Raw genomic sequence first — 19,171 nt, forward strand, 5'->3', positions numbered from 1 at the left:
CAATACCAGTTTTAATTACTGTAGCTTTGTAGTAAGTTTTGAAATTGGGAAGTGTGATTCTTCCAACTTTGCTCTTCTTTCTCAAGATTGTTTTGGCTATTCTGGGTCCCCTGTATTTCCATATGAATTTTAGGATCAGTTTGTATATTCCTGCAAAAAAAGTCAGCTGGGATTTTGATAAGGACTGTGTTGAATCTATAGATCAAATTGGGGAGTACTGCCATCTTGAGTAATACTAAATCTTCCAATTTGTGAACATTAATTATTGGCTCTGTAGTTTTTTTCCTTGTAATGTCTTTGCCTGGTTTTACTACAGAGTAATACTGGCCGCACAGAATAAGTTTGGCAGTGTTTCCTCCTCTTGTATTTTTTTAGAGCAGTTTGTAAAGGATTGGTGCTATTTTTTCTTTAAACATTTGATGGAATTAACCAGTGAAGCCATCTGGCCATGGGCTTTTCTTTATAGCTTTCTGATTATTAATTCAATCTCTTTACTTGTTATATGTCTATTCAGATTTACTATTTCTTCTTGAGTCAGCTGTAGTAGTTTGTGTCTTTCTAGGACTTTGTCAATTTCATCTAAATTACCTAATTTGTTGACATATATAGTTATTCACAGTATATTCTCATAATCCTTTTATTTCTGTAAGGTTGGTAGTAATGTGTAAGGCTGGTAGTAATGCCCCCTCTTTGTTTCCTGATTTTAGTAATTTGAGTCTTCCCCCTTTTTTTTTGATTAAACAGATAGAAATTTATTTGCCATATATAATAAGAATAATCATAACAATATCCAACTTTAGTATACACATACTGTGTGCCAGACATGGTTCTGTATGGCTCACGTACATGCCAAACATACCTATATGTTGTGTCCCCTCCCCCAATTCATATGTTGAAATCCTACCCCACCCCCACAAAGTGTAATGGTATGAGAAGGTGGGTCTTTAGGATGCAATTAGGTCATGAAGGCAAAGCCCTCAGGAATGAAATTCATGCCCTTATAAGAAGAAACATGAAGAGAGTTTGCTTTCTCTTTCTCTGCTATGTGAGGATACAATGAGAAGAGGGCTGTCTATAAGCTGGGATGATGGCCTTTACCAAGAACTTGCTCATGCTGGCACCCTGTTCTTGGACTTCTAGTCTCAGAACTGTGAGAAAGAAAGATTTGATGTTTAAGCCACCCAGTCTTAAACAGTAGGTGGCAATTTGCTATAGCAGCCAGAACAGACTAAGACATACTTTAATGCAACTTACATTTTTATACAGTGTGTACACATTAACACCAATTTATGATTGCACTGTACAGTTGTCTTTTAAATCAGATAAGAGGAAAAAAGACCAGGGAGGGGGTGGTGAGCTGGCCACCCTGGGGACAGGGTGAGAGCAGACTCCGGCCACAGGGTGGGGTCCCTCTGGTCTAGAGTTCTGTGACCACATTTTCTGAACTCCAACTCATCTGATAAAGAATTTTTCTGGATCCCTTCATAATCTTAAGAATTACTGAAGACCACAAATAACAAATGTTGGCAAGGATGTGGAGAAAAGGGAACCCCTGTGCACTGTTGGTGGGAATGTAAACTGGTTCAGCCACTATGGACAACAGTATGGAGGTTCCTCAAAAAAACTAAAACTAGAACTACCAGATGATCTAGCAATTCTACTCCTGGGTATGTGTCTGAAGAAAATGAACATTAATTTGAAAAGATATATGCACTGCAATATTCATAGCAACATTGTTTACAATAGCCAAGATATGGAAGCAATGTAAGTGTCCATAAACAGGTGAATGAATAAAAAAGAATAAATGGAATACTACTCAGCCATAAAAAAGAATGAAATTGTGCCATTTGCAACAACATGGATGGACTTGGAGGGTATTATGCTCAGTGAAATAAGTCAAAGACAAATACTGTATGATATCACTTATATGTGGAACCTAAAATATAAAACAAACTAGTGAATATAACAAAAAAGAAAGAGACACAGATATGGAGAACAAACTAGTGGTTACAGTGGGGAGAGGGAAGGGGGAGGGACCAGATGGGGGCAGGGGATTAAGAGGTACAAACTACTATGTATAAAATAAACTACAAGGATATATTGTACAGCACAGAGAATATAGCCAATATTTTATAATAACTAGAAATGGAGTATAACCTTGAAAAATTGTGAATCACTATGTTGTAACCTGAAACTTACATAATATTGTAAATCAACTATACCTCAATTAAAAAAATTAATGGAGAAAAAAAAGAGGAAAAAAAGAGTTACAAACAAAAATACACTTATACTATTGTTTATATTTACCTATATAATTATGTTTACCAGTGCTCTGTATTTTTTCATGTGGATTCAAGTTACTGTGTCCTTTCACTTCATCCTGAAGGGTTCACTTTAGTACTTCTTGTATGGCAGGCTGGCTAGCAACAAATTCTCTTAGTTTTCATCTGTGAATGTCTTAATTTTGCCTTCATTTCTGAAGGATAGTTTTGTTGGATACGGCATTCTTGGTTGAGACTTTTCTTTGAGCACTTTGACTATATCAACCTTCTGCTTTCTGGCCTCCATAGTTTCTAATGACAAATCAGCTGTTGATCTTATTGTGGCTCTGGTTACATGATGAGGAGTTGTGTTTCTCTTGCTGCTCTCAAGATTCTCTGTCAAATCTGTTGCATTTCTATACAATAACAACAAACTAGCAGAAAGAGAAACTAAGAAAACAACCCCGTTTACAATTGCAACAAAAAGAATAAAATATCTAGGAGTAAGTTTAATCAAGGAGGAGAAAGACCTATATACTGATAACTGAATAAGACACTGTTGAACGAAACTGAAAATACAAAGAAATGGAAAGACATTTCATGCTCATAAATTAGAAAAATTAACAATATTAAAATGTCCATATACCTAAAGCAATCTATAGATTCAATGCAATCCCTATCACAATACCAATGACATTTGTTTTTACGGAAATAGAACAAAAAAAATCCTAAATTTTAAAATGTAAATACAGAAGACCTGGAATAGCCAAAGAAATCCTGAGAAAAAAGAACCAAGCTGGAGGTGTCACACTCCCTGATTTCAAATTATACTACAAAGCTGTAGTAATCAAAGCAGCATGGTATCGGCAGAAAAATAGACACAACAGACACACAGATCAATGGAACAGAACTGAACATTCAGAAATAAACCTACATATACAGACAACTAATTTATGACAAAGAAGCCAAGAGCATACAGTAGAGAAAGGAAAGTCTCTTCAATAAACCGTGTTGTGAAAACTGGACAGCCAAATGCAAAAGAATGAAACCAGACCACTCTCTTACAGCATACACAAAAATTAACTCAAAATGTATTAAAGACTTGAATGTAAGACCTGAAACCGTAAGACTCCTAGAAGAAAACACAGGCAGTATGCTTTCTGACATTGGTTTTAGCAATATCTGTCTGGATATGTTTCCTCAGACAAGGGAAACAAAAGCGAAAATAAACAAATGGGACTACTTTAAACCAAAAGTTTCTCCACAGCAAAGGAAACCATCAATGAAAAGAAAACCTACCAAATGGGAGAAGATATTTGCAAATCATATATCCATCATACAAGAGGTTCATATCCAAAATATATAAAGAACTTTTACAACTGACCAACAAAAAAACAAATGACTAAATTTAAAAAAAGGCAAAGGAGTTGAATAGATATTTTTCCAAAGAAGATACAGGTGGCCAACAGGCACATGAAAAGATGTTCAACATTGCTAATTATTAAGTAAATGCAAATCAATCAAAACCACAAGATATCACCTCATACCCATTAGAATGGCTATTATCAAAAAGGCAAAAAATAACAAAGATTGGAGAGGATGTGGAGAAAAGGAAACCCTGGTACACTGTTGGTCGAAATGTAAATGGATGTAGCCATTGTGGAAAACAGTATGCAGATTCCTCAAAGAATGATCCAGCTATTCCACTTCTGGGAATATGAAAACACTAATTTGTAGTGTTAACATGTACCCCTATGTTCATAGCAGCATTATTTATAACAGCCAAGATATGGACACAACCTAAGTGCCCATCGATAGAAGAATGGATAAAAAAGATGTGATACACACACACACACACACACACACACACACACAATGGAATACTTACTATTCAGCCATAAAAAAAGGATGAAATCTTGCCATCTGCAATAACATGGATAGACCTTGAGGGTATTATGCTAAGTGAAATAAGTTAGATGGAGAAAGACAAATACCACGATTTCACTCATATGTGGACTAAAACAAAAAAATTAATGAACAAGCAAAACGAAACAAAGCAAAAACAAAACAAAGCAAAAAACCATAGAGAATACAGTAACTTCTGGGGGGGGGTGCGGGAGGGTGAAATGGAGAAAGGGGGGTCAGTTGTATGGTGATGGATGGAAACTAGAGTTTTGGTGGTGAGCATACTGCTGTGTATACAGAAGGTGAATTATAATGTTGTATACACAAAACTTACACTTGTTATAAACCAATGTTACCTCAGTTAAAAGAAGAAAAAGAAGAAAAGAATCCTTCTTTGTCTTTCAACAGTATGATTATGATGTGTCTAGGTGTGGATCTCTTTATCTTACTTGGATTCACTGAGCATCCTGGATATGTAGATCAATGTTATTCATAAAATTATGGAAGTTTTCAGTAATTATTTCTTCAAATATTCTTCTATACTTTTCTCTCTCTTTTTGGGACTCCCATTATCCCATTTCTGTGTATGATGGATGGTATGCTTGGCTTTTAACAGGTCTGTTCATTTTTTCTTCACCCTTTTTTTGTTATTGTATTTTTCAAATCCAGAATGTCTACTTGATTTTTTACAATTTCTATCTCTTTACTGATATTCATGATTTGTTAAGACAACATTCTTATACTTTCCTTTAGTTCTTTAGACATAGTTCCTTTAGTTCTTTGAACATATTTTAGTTGATTTAGTCTGCCTATTATGTACAACATCTAGGCTTCCTCAGAGACAGTTTTATTAATTGCTTTTTTCCTGTGTATGAGTCATGTTTTATTGCTTTGTATGTCTTGTAATTTTCTGTTGAAAACTGGACATTTAAATAATATAATGTGGCAACTCTGGAAATCAAATTCTCACCCCTCCCTAGGGTTTGCTGTTGTTGTCTGTTTTGTGACTTTTCTATAAAGTATTTTCTGTTGTATGTGACCACTGAAGTCTCCTGTCAGTTACCTGATTGGACAGCTAATGACTAGCCAGGGATGTCCTTAAACACCTGGAACAATAAGTCTCCGAGTCTTTGCCGAGGGGCTATGTGTGTGATTGGGGCACACCTTCAACAGTCAGCCAGGCACAGACAGAGGAAATCTTTTCGCTTGTAAATGAACAACTGTTACAGCTTCCTTGGATTTATTTTGAGCAAAGGCTTAACAATCATTTAAGTTCCAGCTGAGGAAAACCAGTCTCCTCAGATGGCCTCATGACACTGAGCATATACTTTGCTCTCTTTAGTTCTTCATAATTGTCAAAATCACTAGGTGTTTTGTGTGCTTAAAGTATTCACTGTTGTGTACTAATGTACCTGTTCTGGCACGAGCAGTTTTGAAAGGATTCTGTTAGAATATATTCTCTGGAAACATGTGACTTTAGCAAGCTGGGTTGCAGATTAGATAGTGACTACATTTAATGTGTCCATTGGTGGTTCTATTAATTCATTCATTCGACACTACAGACCAAGCAGTATTAGGTCCTGGTAATGCAAAATTAATGGGAGATGGGAGAAGACCTGCAAGCTATTCTGTCTTTCCTGGCCTGACTGCCTGCTGCCCACAGATGGCTGATGACTTGTCACCACCACCAAGTAATATTCACTGACTGAGGATTTACCATGTTGCACATGTTGTTTTAAGTGTTTCACATATAACAACCTATTTAATCTTTACAATATTCCTAGGCAGTAGGTAGTATCACCATCCCAATTATTAGATGAGGAAACTGAAACACGAAGCAATCAAATGACTTGTCTCAGTTACACAGCTAAGAAACGGCAGATCTGGAATATAAACTCAGTTCTGCCCAATTCTAGCTCTTCCACTAAATATCTTCCATCCTCTGCCCTTGTCTCCTCTAGCTGATAATCTAGTCAGGTAAGAGCTTGACTCACAATTGTGGATAAGAGTTGTCACCACCATCAGGGACCACCTTCAAGCTGATGAGAATGGGTTTACTTTTCTATAAGGATCTAGAAATCTTGTCTATGACATTTTAGACAGGTCCAGGATTTGAATGTATTAAATATGTCTACTAATGGTTCTCTAGTTTTCGAGATACAAGAACCTAGAAAATAAAGACATTATCACGGCTCAAATTTCTGATCAGCATTTGTTTCTAACATGAAACATTCTGCCCTAGAATAAATTAAATGGCATGAAGATCCTTTTCTAATTGTAAAATAGAACACTCTAAGTGCTTATGTATTAACTGTATTACCTTGTTCAATCACATTCCTATGAGTTAAGGACGATAATTCTTATTTTATAGTAGTGAAAACTGAGGAAGAGAGGATTAGTACTTGGCTTAAGGTCGCATAGGCTGAAAGTGGTAGAATCAGGATTCAAACTCAGGATGTCTGGCTCCAGAGTCTGTGGTCCAAATCACTATGCTGTATTAGAAACTTCCATGATGTAAGCCTTTGGTAGATGAAGGATGTTTGCAGGGTCACACAAAGAAAAGTCTCCCCAAATCTACATGGAATGGAAGGGAATGTTCTCTTTTGCTAAGAGATTTATTAGTACTACAGAGCTTTTCCCAATACTTTGGAGATTTATCCTTCTCTATAAAGATTCCATTGCCCTACAGATTAACATCCTACTGGTATATAGCTAAGGGCCACTGGTGACTTACTGGTTTGAAAGGCTGGTATCTGCAGGTCTCTGGCATGCTTAGGACCTTAAGTTGGGCAGGCATAACTCGGGCTGGGTTATCCAATAACTGGAAGTTTGGCTCAGGTTCTTTTTTCTTCTCTTTTTCTTCCTTTTTCTCTGCCTCATCCTAGGGGGGAAAAAAATAGCCCCATAAAGGTTCACTTCTGTTCTACATCACTGAATAATGTTTAATAAATTTACTGAGCAACTATTAGGTGCAAAAGGTAGTTAGGATTAGACATAACGGAAGTAGAAGTAAAGTGATACCAGACTCAGACAAGAGAGATGGTAACTCTGCTTGGGGGTGAGAATGATATTTAACTTAGTTGTAAAGAGTAAGGTTTTTCTATCATCAGAGATATTCAAAAATAAACGATGTTCCCTTTGCCTGAAAGGGCTTTTCTCTCTACCACCATCATCTCACTGTCTGATGAAAATCCTACTCGCCCTTCAAAACTCATTTTAGTTGTCATTTCCTCCAAGAACTCATTTTTGATTTGTACCCTTCTATTCTTCCCGTGAATGGGTATAACTTCTAAAGTCTCTTCCAATTAAAATTTTGAGTCTCCATGCTTGGAACAGGATAATGATTTAAAGGAAGCCAAGAGCAAGGTATAACAATGTTCAACTAAGGAAGAATCTGGACCATGACAGAGAAAGCTACATCAACCCAAATGACCACCAAGTTATACCTACCACTTCCATTTTCTCCTCCTCCTTTTTTTCCTTTTCTTTTTCCTTCTTTTTAGCCTTGGCAGTTATAGATAACACAGCAGTGGAAACCTAGAGGAGTGAACAGGGTAAATCATTGTAATCCCTTACTTACACGCAAATGTACAAGCCCAATGAGAATTCAGTTCTACAGTACTATTCTGTTTCCTGGTAGTAAGTATCATAAAGAACAAAATAATCTGGGAATATAAAGATAACTTACTGTTACAGTCATCAGGTAAATCTTTAGTTCCTAGAGGCCTGTGTCCAATATAACTCTAATTTTTTTTGATCTGTAGTATACCTTGGATGTGAATTTGCTATGATAAGTTTCTAAGATAGAGATTTGGGTGCCACATCCTTTTTTACTTCATAGGGAAAGCACTGGAAAACAAAAATTTTCTCCAAACCTGGTCGTAAAGATCTCTCACTGGACCAGATGCCCTACAATGGTAATCCACAGTGGGTGGGTGGTTAACCTAGAATTATCCTCCTTGATGGGTCTCATTGAAATCAAAGGTGAAACAGGTACTTTGAAAGGCTGGGCAGTAATGGTGTAAAGCTGCCTTTGTTTTAGACTCAAAAGGGAGGGGGCCCTGAAACACAGCTGATGAACAAGATACTGTTGTCAAAGGGTATCATCACCTACCACCCGCAAATTTGGTCAGTTATATAATTATCCCTACCTAACTATAACATTTACAGCAAATAGTCAACTGCCTAATATGGAACATTCTCTTGAGGGAAAAAATCATTTTCCTAAACCTCAAGTGTCATAAAGGGTAATTTTACTGAGAAAACTACAGGGGCAAGCACAGCTCTCAATTTCACCATACTTTAACTTAACACGTATCAATGAGTGTCTTCATGCTGGTTGGGAGGAGTATAAATTGGTTATATCCATTTTGAAAAGAAATTTAATTAACACTTATAAATATAAATAATGTGCATTACTTTTGATCAAGCAATTCCATATCTAAGATCCTAACCTATAGATATACTTGTTCAAGTGCACAAATATACATGTATAAAAACTCTATTCCAGTCCCATTTGTAACAGTGACAAATCAGAAATAACCTTAAATGTCTATCAAATAAAGAACTGGTAAGACAATGATATATATATAAAGGGATTGCTCTGCAGCTTTGGGAAAAAAGAGATCAATACACATTGAAAGTTTTTAAAAAAAATTGTTAAAGTGAAAACAATAAGATGCAGAACAGCACACAGAGAATAATTCGATTTGTGGTATAAAAAGTATAGCTATGTGCAGAAAAAACATTTGGAGGGATTCACAAATTGTGATCCCTGCAACATGGGACTTGGATGACCAGGAGAGAAAAGGGCTTTCACTTTATATTCCTGTGTAACATTGGATTTTACTATGAGAAGTATTAGTTTAAAAATACCTACTTTAAAACATAACAATATTTAAAACAAACACAAGTAAAACACTAAGCAGCTTCTATATAGGTATAAATGATGCTCAAAGTAACAAAAAACCTACCTTTTCCTTTTCTTTTTCTTTTGGTACTTCCAGAGGGGCAGGATATGCAAATGTTGATGGTTTACAGTTTGATTTATACTGAACTTTCGGCATCTGAAAAAATAAGAGAATTCCCCCCTCTATTAAAATAATCAAAATCAAGATTTAAGTATTATATGCTCTTAACAAGCATACAGATGCCAAGGGGTGCCAGAAGTTTCAATCCTGGCTAAATTACACAGTTATTCAATTATGTTACCACTCCTCCCTTAAAGGCATCTCTCTTCTTTCACTGAATTAGTTTTGAGGTGCTTTACGAACTACTGTGGTTCCCTATACTTTCTTGAAGCTCTGTGCCTTTGAACAGGCATCCCTTTCATTTTTACTGACCACACACCCTGCTTCAGAGGGTTAAGTCCCACTCATGGTGTGAGCGTCAGATCAACTGTTACCTTTTTTGTAAAGTGTCATCTGATTATCTAACCTGCATACCTAACTTCCATGTCCCTTCCTTGTACCACAGTAACAACCTATACACGTCCATATACAGTTTCTACACCATATAATCACACCTTACAAGAGTCTAGCATGAGCCTAATGGAAAAGTCGGCTTTGCATTACTTACTGACCAGGTTTAAAGTTCTCTAGTCTGAATTTTTCTCTATTTACCCAAGAGAATGGTAATGAGCATCACATTTACTAGGATAAGCAATCCTGTCTTTTCCATCCCACTTTCACTGTAAGGAATGGAAACAGAGATCATAAAATTGTTTGCCAGAGGAAAAAGTCCCTAAAGATTATACAGTATGTTTAACCACAATGTTAAATGTTAGGGATTGGGAAAACAAAAGATTCTTGCTCTGAGAGATAAAACTGCTCAATATTTACAAATGTGAGTAGTTTAATACTGAAACACTTAGAGGATAATTAATTGGCTATACAGCTATACCGAAAAAAATCAATTCAATGAAATACTCAATCTTTACCAGCCATTTTTTGGCCTAAAATTTTTCCACTCTGAAAACTTAACAGAATGTTTTAACAATGGCGATGACCAAATGTAAGAGTTATTTAAAGATCAAAAAGCCTCTGAGAGGATGCAAGACCAAGAAAGTGAGTCATCAGGCCACAGGACTGAGAAAAAAGACATAAGCGAAAACCTCATTTAAAAAAAAAAAAAAAAAAAGTATAGTGTGATGACAGGGAATGTATCACCTTAAGTTTTTGACTAAAGTGACTAGTTTCTTTCTGTCAGTGTCCCTGGCTCCTCACTGCTGGTCTTGTTTTCTGCCACTACCAAAGGGACATCCTCCTATCTTGTTTTCCCTTTAGCAACAATCCTTTCTTCCATCAAATGCTCTAGCATCACATAACACTGAAACATATCCCTGTCTCAAACCTTCCTTCCTTAGTAAGATTTAGTTTAGGTCTTCCTTGCCCAGATTATTGCAATAGCATTGTAACAAATTTCCACTGATATCAGAATGTTTCTAAAATGCAAATCTCATTATGTCACTTATCTGCATGAAATCCTACAACAGCTCTCACAGACCTCCAATATTAAATAAAATTCATCAGTGATTATAAAGCCTTTTCATATTTTTCTATTTTGCCCCCCCTTACCAATCCGTCTTAGCTGATTTACCCAAGGTTACACAGTTATAGTGAAAAGACTTGATTTTCAAAACTTCCACCAACACACTCCTCTCAATAAGGTGATGACTCAGTCTGAAGGGAAAATACTTTATTAATAAGATGCCAACTAATCTTTAAAATTTTATGAAAATCCTCGTGAGTGGGTGGCAAATAGGATACGGTGAAGATACAATATAAAACTGAGGTCTCACAAACATACCTTTAAGTCCTTGTTAAGGCCAATGACACAGGTAGGGGTATAAGCCAATGACAGGAAGTGTGAAAGAGGAAACCAGAACCAGAACTGGGTAAAGACAAGCACGCCAACCACAGAAGGCATATGGGTGTGCCCAGTTCTGGACTGCAAGGAGATTGTGACATTATGTCCACCTGTAGAAAAGGAGAGAAATCATAAACATGAATCTAGTTGAGCAATAATAAAGATTTCTAAGTACTACACTAGGGAAGAATTTGGTGATTATTTCGAGAGTATAGTTCTAAAATCTAATATGAAGTCACTGGAATTAGTTAGCCAATGAGCTATCTAGGGTCTCCAAAATTGGAAATACTGGACTAAGGGTAATTTAGAACTTCTTTCTATATAGGTAGGCATTTTTCAAAAATTAAGCCTGAAGGATATCAGAACTTGTATGCTAAATTAAATATTAATCTATATTGTACATTGGCTTTTAATGTGCAAACAAAAAGTAAAATTTTAGTACATATCATATTTGTAAACAATGGCAAAGAGACAAGAGGTAAATACTGTTTGCTTATTTTTATTCTTTCTGCTTTAGTCATGTCTGAATGCAGGCAGCTCCAAGATTAACTAGCCTTGTGATCTTGGACAAATCACTTTACCTCTAAAAGTTTTTTTTCCCATTGGCAAAATGACAGTTTGAACTTGAGCATTTGAACTAGAGCACTACCACTAACAAAAGAAAAATTTTAATATCCAATCCTTGATTCAACTGAAAAATTTTTTTGAGGAAGCACAATATGTAAAATAATGAAATCAGAGCTAATTCTGTTAAATCAGAAGAGATTTTGGGCTTGAATCTGACCTGTTAATCTACCTCTTTCCACGTCCCCTAGACTATCCCTTGAGGGAGTGCAGAGAAACACAGTTTGAAAGCTAGCGAACAAGAACTAAGATCCAAGTATCAGTTAGCTAGATCTCTACTGGGCCCTCATAAGGCTGAGATTCTAGGAGGCTTCAGGGGTTGCAAACTTGAATGTCTTTAGGAACTGGTCAGGTAAACAAATGAGAAAAGTTGGACTGAAAGCAGTGTGGATTGAAGTAAACTGAAAAGTTCATGTCATATTTAAAGAGGACATGTTACTAGTGGTGTTAGATCCAGGGTCACTATGTAATTTTGTTTTTAAAAGTACACTTGAATCTGGATTTCGGACAAAATTTTGCTAGGCAGGCAAAAACGTGTTTAAGGCAGGTATGGCCCACGGGCTGTTGTGTTGCAGCCTCTGGCCTATAGTAACAGTGTCAGTGTTGGACCCCAGAACTCTGAGACACGAATCTTTTAGTTTATATAATATATAAAGCCCATACAAATAAGGCTTGTTTGTGCCCAGTCACCATCCTAATATGAATTCCAATTCTGGATCTCCACTGCTCACATTTCACTTCTCTTCACCTCAATATCACACAGACACCTTCATGTTTTGCATGTATTTATTTATGGCTGTGTTGGGCCTTTGTTGCTATGCAAGGGCTATCTCTAGTTGCGGTGAGCAACTATCTCTTTGTTGCGGTGTGCGGGCTTCTCATTGCGGTGGCTTCTCTTGTTGCGGAGCACAGGCTCTAGGTGCATGGGCTTCAGTAGTTGTCACACGTGGGCTCAGTAGTTGTGGCTCACGTGCTTAGTTGCTCCGTGGCATGTGAGATTTTCCCAGACCAGGGCTTGAACCCGTGTCCCCTGCATTGGCGGGCCGATTCTTAACCACTGCGCCACCAGGGAAGTCCTCCCTTCATGTTTTGCTTGGAGTTAGGAAGTGAGTACTAACTTTACTAAGCCAAAAAGCATTTTTTATAAGAATCAGGGTTCTACTGTTCAACCAAATAACCTAGATTTTCTTAATACTCCCTCTACGGATATTTCATTTAAGATTTTACCTAGAAATAAATCAGGTATACTTTAATTGTGTTTTTCCAACAGGAATGAGTTATACTTTTACTGTCTGCTTACATTCTTCCCTATTCTAACCCCTATATTCACAGAATGCTTACTATATATTAAGAATTTTGAAATACTGAAAAAGATTCCAAGGAGCCTCCAATCTAGTGAAGACAGATAATTAGATAATTAAAATAAGGCATAAAAGTATTATGATAGATATAACTGGGTACTAGGCCCACCTAACCCATGGTGGAGGCTGAATACAGTAGAAGAAGAGGGGGGAAAGGCTTCCTAGAGAATGTGATATTTGATCTAAGTTTTGAAGCTGAATTTTATTTTAATGAAACCTATCTTCTTCAGACTTAGAAACTAAACTAGCCTTTAGTTCTAATAGTTTGAGATTTAATATAAAACAAGGGCAAGTTTATTCTATTGATAGTGTTTGCACAGTTTTACAAACTTCACCATAAACTTTCTTAATCTTCAGCTTTTCTCCCTGAAGAAACCAAGTCATTGAGTGAGTTCTCATAAACTTCACTCATTCCTTTGAAGTTGCCCTCTCCAGATTTTCTCTACTACCATTAACTTCTGAGAGATAAATTACAGGACCAAAATTTTTTCTAATGCAGTTTCAGAAATGTTTTCCAGGATGAAAGGATATTAGCAAAGTGAAAAAGGGTAAGAAAATAATCTTATGCTCCTAATAGCAAATATGGCAGTACACAACTTTTATGTACTTAATAACACTAAAAAGAGAAACGGAAAGAAGTATCAAAACTTGATTGGTTCATCACAGATCAAATAGAGACTCACAAAAAAAAAAGATGGAAGGAGAGAAGGGCTCAAAGAGGAAGAAAGGGAAACCAGAGAGAGGACTTCTAGTAAAGATGGCAGAATAAAGCTAAAACAAAGAATTATTCTCTCCCCAATTTCTTAACAAATGACTCTAACTTAGTAGTACTGAATGAATGAGTAAAGGGTTGAAGCCTAAAACCACAAACTTCAAAAACTAGCAGCTAAAAGAAAACATAAAAGATTATGGAGTGGTAAAATGTTACTTCTAAATCCTATTTAAAAACCAGTTACCAAAAGTAGCCAATCTGAAAAGGTCATATACTGTATGATTCCAACTATATAACATTCTGGAAAAGGAAAAACTAAAGCTATAGAGACAGCAGAAAGATCAGTGGTTGCCCAGGGATTGGGGGGGGTGGGGAGGGAGGGAGGGATGAAAAGGTAGAGCACAGAGGATTTTTAAGGCAGTGAAAGTATTCTGTATGATACTGTAAAGGTGGATACATATCATTACACATCTATCAAAACCCATAGAGAGTGAACCCGAATGTAAACTAGAGACTGACAATATCCAGTCAGTTAAGTGTCAAGTCTTAGTATAGATACCTTGGAAAAAGAAGCAGCAATAAAAGAAATGGTGGTGAGCACTGAATATCTTTAAATATGAAACTAAGACCAAACTGTGAGAATTATGATTTCACAAGAGTATGTAAATGTTACGAGCTATGACAATGTAAACATAATATAAAAATTTTGGAAGGTGGCAAAGAATGAGAAGGGAGAAACTATGGCATGTCAATGTCTGTATCATTTATACATGGGAGAGAATCAATACCATCAAGAACTGAAATGGTTTACTTCATCTAAAGTATCTATAGAATACTGTCCTTATTTATATACAGCTGCAATGACCTATCTTTAAATTAAAAAGAGAGAAAAATATAAATTGTACGTTAAACACTAAAAATTTAAGCAGAAAACTCTCAACTTCTTGGAAAATTAAAACAAAACAAACTTTACTAGACAAATGGATTAAAAGAGAAGGGTATTTGCCTCAAAAATTTAGAAAACGAGGACTTCCCTGGTGATCCAGTGGCTAAGACTCCATGCTCCCAATGCAGAGGGCCTGGGTTAGATCCCTGGTCAGGGAACTAGATCCCACATGCATGCCACAACTAAGAGTTCGCATGCCACAACTAAAGATCCCACATGCTGCAACGAAGATCCTGCGTGATGCAACTAAGACCCAGCTCAGCCAAAATAAATAAATCAATTAATTAAAAAAAAATTTAGAAAACAGCACCAACATTCTAAAAAAAAAAGAAAAAGCAAATAAGAGTCAAGCAAAAATAAAGAATTTAGGGGAAAAAAGGACTAGCAATAGCATATAAACAAAAAGAGAAATCTCTAGCAAATCTAATTAAGAAAAAGATAATATAATCAAATTAGAGAGGAGACAGATTTTTTTAAAAAGCCTTATATATAAGGGAGATTACCTAAAATTAAAAAATAAGGACACTGAAAATCTTAATATGACTAAAAAATACTCTAAGTACAAAACCTGACAAGGTTAACAAAAAAACTTACTATATCAAAAACTTCAGCTTCTTTCTCTGATTTCCTTCACTAGAAATATAAACACATTTCTAGTTGACCAATAAAAGAATGGTTGCAATAAATATGACTAACAGTGTTTTTATTAGAAGAAATTAAGATAACCAACAAGTTTTAGAAAAGCTCATCTAGTAATAGAATTACTATGAAAACCTTGAGATACTATTGTTTTACCTTCCAAATTAGCAAAGATTAATGAAAAAGATTATATTCTACATGCCTAGGGTACAGTTAGAAAAAGAATCTCACACTTGAATAATGAAATAGTTATGCTTCCTCCCTTCTACCCTACTGAGGGAGATATCACCAGTAATAACAGTTAAAGAATAGGTTGAATGAACCCCAAGTCCAAGGTACTAAAGCACACCATTCTATCTTGAAAGGGTAGCCCATCTCTTTCTAAATAAACCATAGTGTAGTGGTGAAGAATGTGAATTCAGGAGCCAGTTGGTACAGTGTGCTATACATTTACTAGGCAAATATTCCATGTATCTTATTTTAGGATGATTTAGCTGCTAGAATTTGTCTAAAACTTAATTTTTTCCTCAAAAAATTTCCGACGTCAACTTGTTTAAAACTGATATATACTAAGAAAATTAAAGGAAAAGAAATCAGCCAACACTCATTGACCACTTTACTAAGTGACTGGGACTGTTTTAGTTGTTTTACATATATTTTTAATCCTCCCAACACTATGAGGTAGACCTTACGAAACAAGAAAACAGACATAAAGAGGGGAAATATAGCTAGTAGTGTAAAGGGACTGGGATTCAAACCGTAATAGTCTGCAGTCTTAACTCTACTAAATTATTTCTATGAACTGCAGGGCCCAAATTTTCTCCAGGAATAATTTGTCCCAGACTAAATTTCTACTTTGTCATATAGTTAGAACAGATATTTCATTAGATTTAAACAGACAAATTAATCTGGAAGATTTAAAAACATTTACCTGCATCCAGTATGCCCTGGGCCAGAATAGCGCCAAACTTGGCCATGACATCATCATGTTTATCATTGATGACTTTGGAATACAGCTGTCTGAACTGATTCACCTGAAGGAACAAGAAAAAGAATTATAGTCTAGTTCTATTCACTTGCCGTGTCATTTTCGAGCGGGGAATAGACTGCTCAAATGGCAATGAAACCTGAGTTCTGATTCACAACATTCAAAAAGAGAGGGATCTGGACCGGATTTGAAGGGATAACAGTCCCATGATTGAAATCATGGATGTCATGACTTTTCTGGTATGGGAGCACCAGCTCTGTTTTCAATCCTCATTCCACAGTGGATGATTCAGACTCAGGGGAATGCTGAGTGTGATTTCATATTGCACCACTGTTAGTCAGCAAGCTTAAACAGCTCAAGGGAACACTAAGGCTTTCAGTGAGCTTTGAATTACACCTCTTCTGTTCACCATCAACCTACAGATTTCCTAATGGGCACAGTCCTTCAATTCTACCTTACAACAAATTACCTTTCACTGCAGCTGTGTGAGGTATATTTTGGATTTATATTCACATATACAATAAAGATTTTCATTATGCATACACATTAATTTTCAGAGGACACATCACAATAATTACTCTTACCAAAAGAATACATCAAGGGACTTTCCTGGTGGCGCAGTGGTTAAGAATCCACTTGCCAATGCAGGGGACACGGGTTGGATCCCTGGTCCAGGAAGATCCCACACGCCATGGAACAACTAAGCCTGTAGGTCTCAACTACTGAGCCTGTGCTCTAGAGCCTGCGAGCCACAACTACTGAGGCTGGTGTGACAACTACTGAAGCCCAGGCACCTAGAGCCCGTGCTCCGCAACAAGAGAAGCCATCGCAGTGAGAAGCCTGTGCACGCCAACGAACAGTAGCCCCCGCTCGCCGCAACTAGAGAAAGCCCACACGCAGCAACAAAGACCCAATGCAGCCAAAAATAAAATTAATTAATTAAAAACAAAAAGGGAAAAAAAAACCGTAAAAAAAAAAAAAAAAGAACACACCAAAATGGAATACATGCTAACTCATTCAGGGAGGGATTACTGGTAATTTTTGCTTCTTTATTATTTTCTGTATTTTCTAAAATAACATACATTACTTTTATAATTAGAAAATAATATTTATAAAATATATGTTCTCATCAAAATATCTGATTTTTGGGTGACAGTAAGGGAAATATTTTATGCTTCCTCCACGTCTTACACTTCCCTATTTTCCCACCAAGTGCTTTTCAAATGGTAAGCACCCAGAAAGAAGTTGGCTTGTTCAAGAAGCACATGATCACAGAGCCCCCCCAAATCTGCCAAAGGCAGGAAATATTGAATTTGAGTTTCCCAATATAATGATTTCATCTGCATTACATATTCTTTCAGAATCTCTTGCCCTTTTCATTTATCTTGGTCCAGGAGGCCACACTGTGATACAGTGCAGAGTTAACATAGGGTCAGACAACACTGGCTTATAAATACCTCTGCTCTAATAAGCTGTTTGGGTAAGTTACATGGCTTTTCTGAGTCTCAGTTTCTTCGTCTCTACAGGGATTACAACACCTACACGGTTGTTGTAAGGACTATATGAAGTAATACATATGTAAAGTAATGTGTAAAAGGCATTTTATGATTCAGTAAGCATGGCTGTCTTACCATGTCAGAGCAGAGTCCTATCAAGTCCTCCACGACTATCCTCTCTGCAACCTAAATACTGCTACCAAAATGATATTCCTTAAAATGGTTCTCACTTATTTATTCATAGGCAACAACAGAATGTGACAGGGAAAACAATGAACTAACTCTGCCACTACCCAGCATATGACCATTAGCAAGCCACTCACTTCTTTACATCTTACTTTCTCTAACTATAAAACCCTGCACGATGAGATCATCACAAAATTCCCTTCTAGTTTTAAAAATCCTAAGGTTTGATGCTTTTACTCTGGTTCAACAGGTCAAATTCCTTTGATTCTTAACTTATTTTACATGAACACTTACATTACCTTATATAGGATGGAAATTTTATGTGCTAACAGTTTACGAAATAGTTCATGAACTTACAAAAAGAAATGCTGGACAAAGCACTGTATGTACATTATAAGGAAGAATTTAAATATAAAACCACACCCCAAACAATAGGATAACATTTGGTGAAACTGAAAGATGGAATTTAAAAAATCAATGCAAATACATAATGGGTTTATCCAATCAATATTAAGTAGACTAGTACTTTAAAAAGCTAGTTTTTGTTCATCACTTAAAAATTTTTCCTCACATTACTTATGCAGCAGTAACTTAATTTTCATTATTATGATTCTTCATAAAGAATTATTATATTAGTAGGTTAGGATAGTATCTTACATTTGGAAGGCGACTTTGAGCCCATCTGGTCTACTCTGCCTAATTTACAGATGTGAAAAATGGAACCAAGATAGGTAAAATGACTGGCTTGCTTGTGATCACAAACAATTAATTGCAGTCATGGCTAAGGATCATTATTTTCTGACTCAATTTCATCACTATGAATAGTATGGCCCCCACATAAAACAAATTAGAATTTGTAGGAGAAAATAATATTAATTTCCCATTTTATATTATGATAATCTCACAGAAAAGAATTAAATTTCAGACAATGCTGTGAACCATGCCTTCTGCTGTGCCTGATTATCTAAAATCTACCTTCTCCAAATCCTGCATTTTAAACACTCATCATGTTTTTAACTCTATACACCTTATACTGTTGGAAAAAAACAAAACCCATACATCTATGTCAGAGAGAAAAATAAAGGATGGGAGAAGGGCATAAAGTTCCGTAAACGTTTTTTCTGTGGTTACTTATCACCTAGGTATGTCTCTTCCTGTTTTTCCTGTTTTCCTGGATATAGAAATG

The 19,171-nt window shown here is 36.1% G+C and overlaps 1 protein-coding gene across 2 annotated transcripts in view; it reads right to left on the reverse strand.

Annotated features, from left to right (window-relative positions):
- The window catches only part of PSMD1 (proteasome 26S subunit, non-ATPase 1), a 102,895-nt gene that overhangs the window by 7,342 nt on the left and 76,382 nt on the right, over positions 1 to 19,171 (reverse strand). For both annotated transcript variants that reach the window (XM_082396416.1, XM_082396417.1), the window contains 5 exons: positions 16,247 to 16,349; positions 10,974 to 11,143; positions 9,140 to 9,232; positions 7,617 to 7,703; positions 6,901 to 7,047 (listed from right to left, as the gene is read on the reverse strand). In XM_082396416.1, coding sequence (XP_082252542.1) covers positions 6,901 to 7,047; positions 7,617 to 7,703; positions 9,140 to 9,232; positions 10,974 to 11,143; positions 16,247 to 16,349 — 600 coding nt within the window. The remainder of the gene's footprint in view (positions 1 to 6,900; positions 7,048 to 7,616; positions 7,704 to 9,139; positions 9,233 to 10,973; positions 11,144 to 16,246; positions 16,350 to 19,171) is intronic.

The sequence above is a fragment of the Balaenoptera borealis genome, assembly GCF_965194805.1.
Source record: "Balaenoptera borealis genome assembly, chromosome: 6".
Taxonomy (NCBI): Eukaryota; Metazoa; Chordata; class Mammalia; order Artiodactyla; family Balaenopteridae; genus Balaenoptera; species Balaenoptera borealis.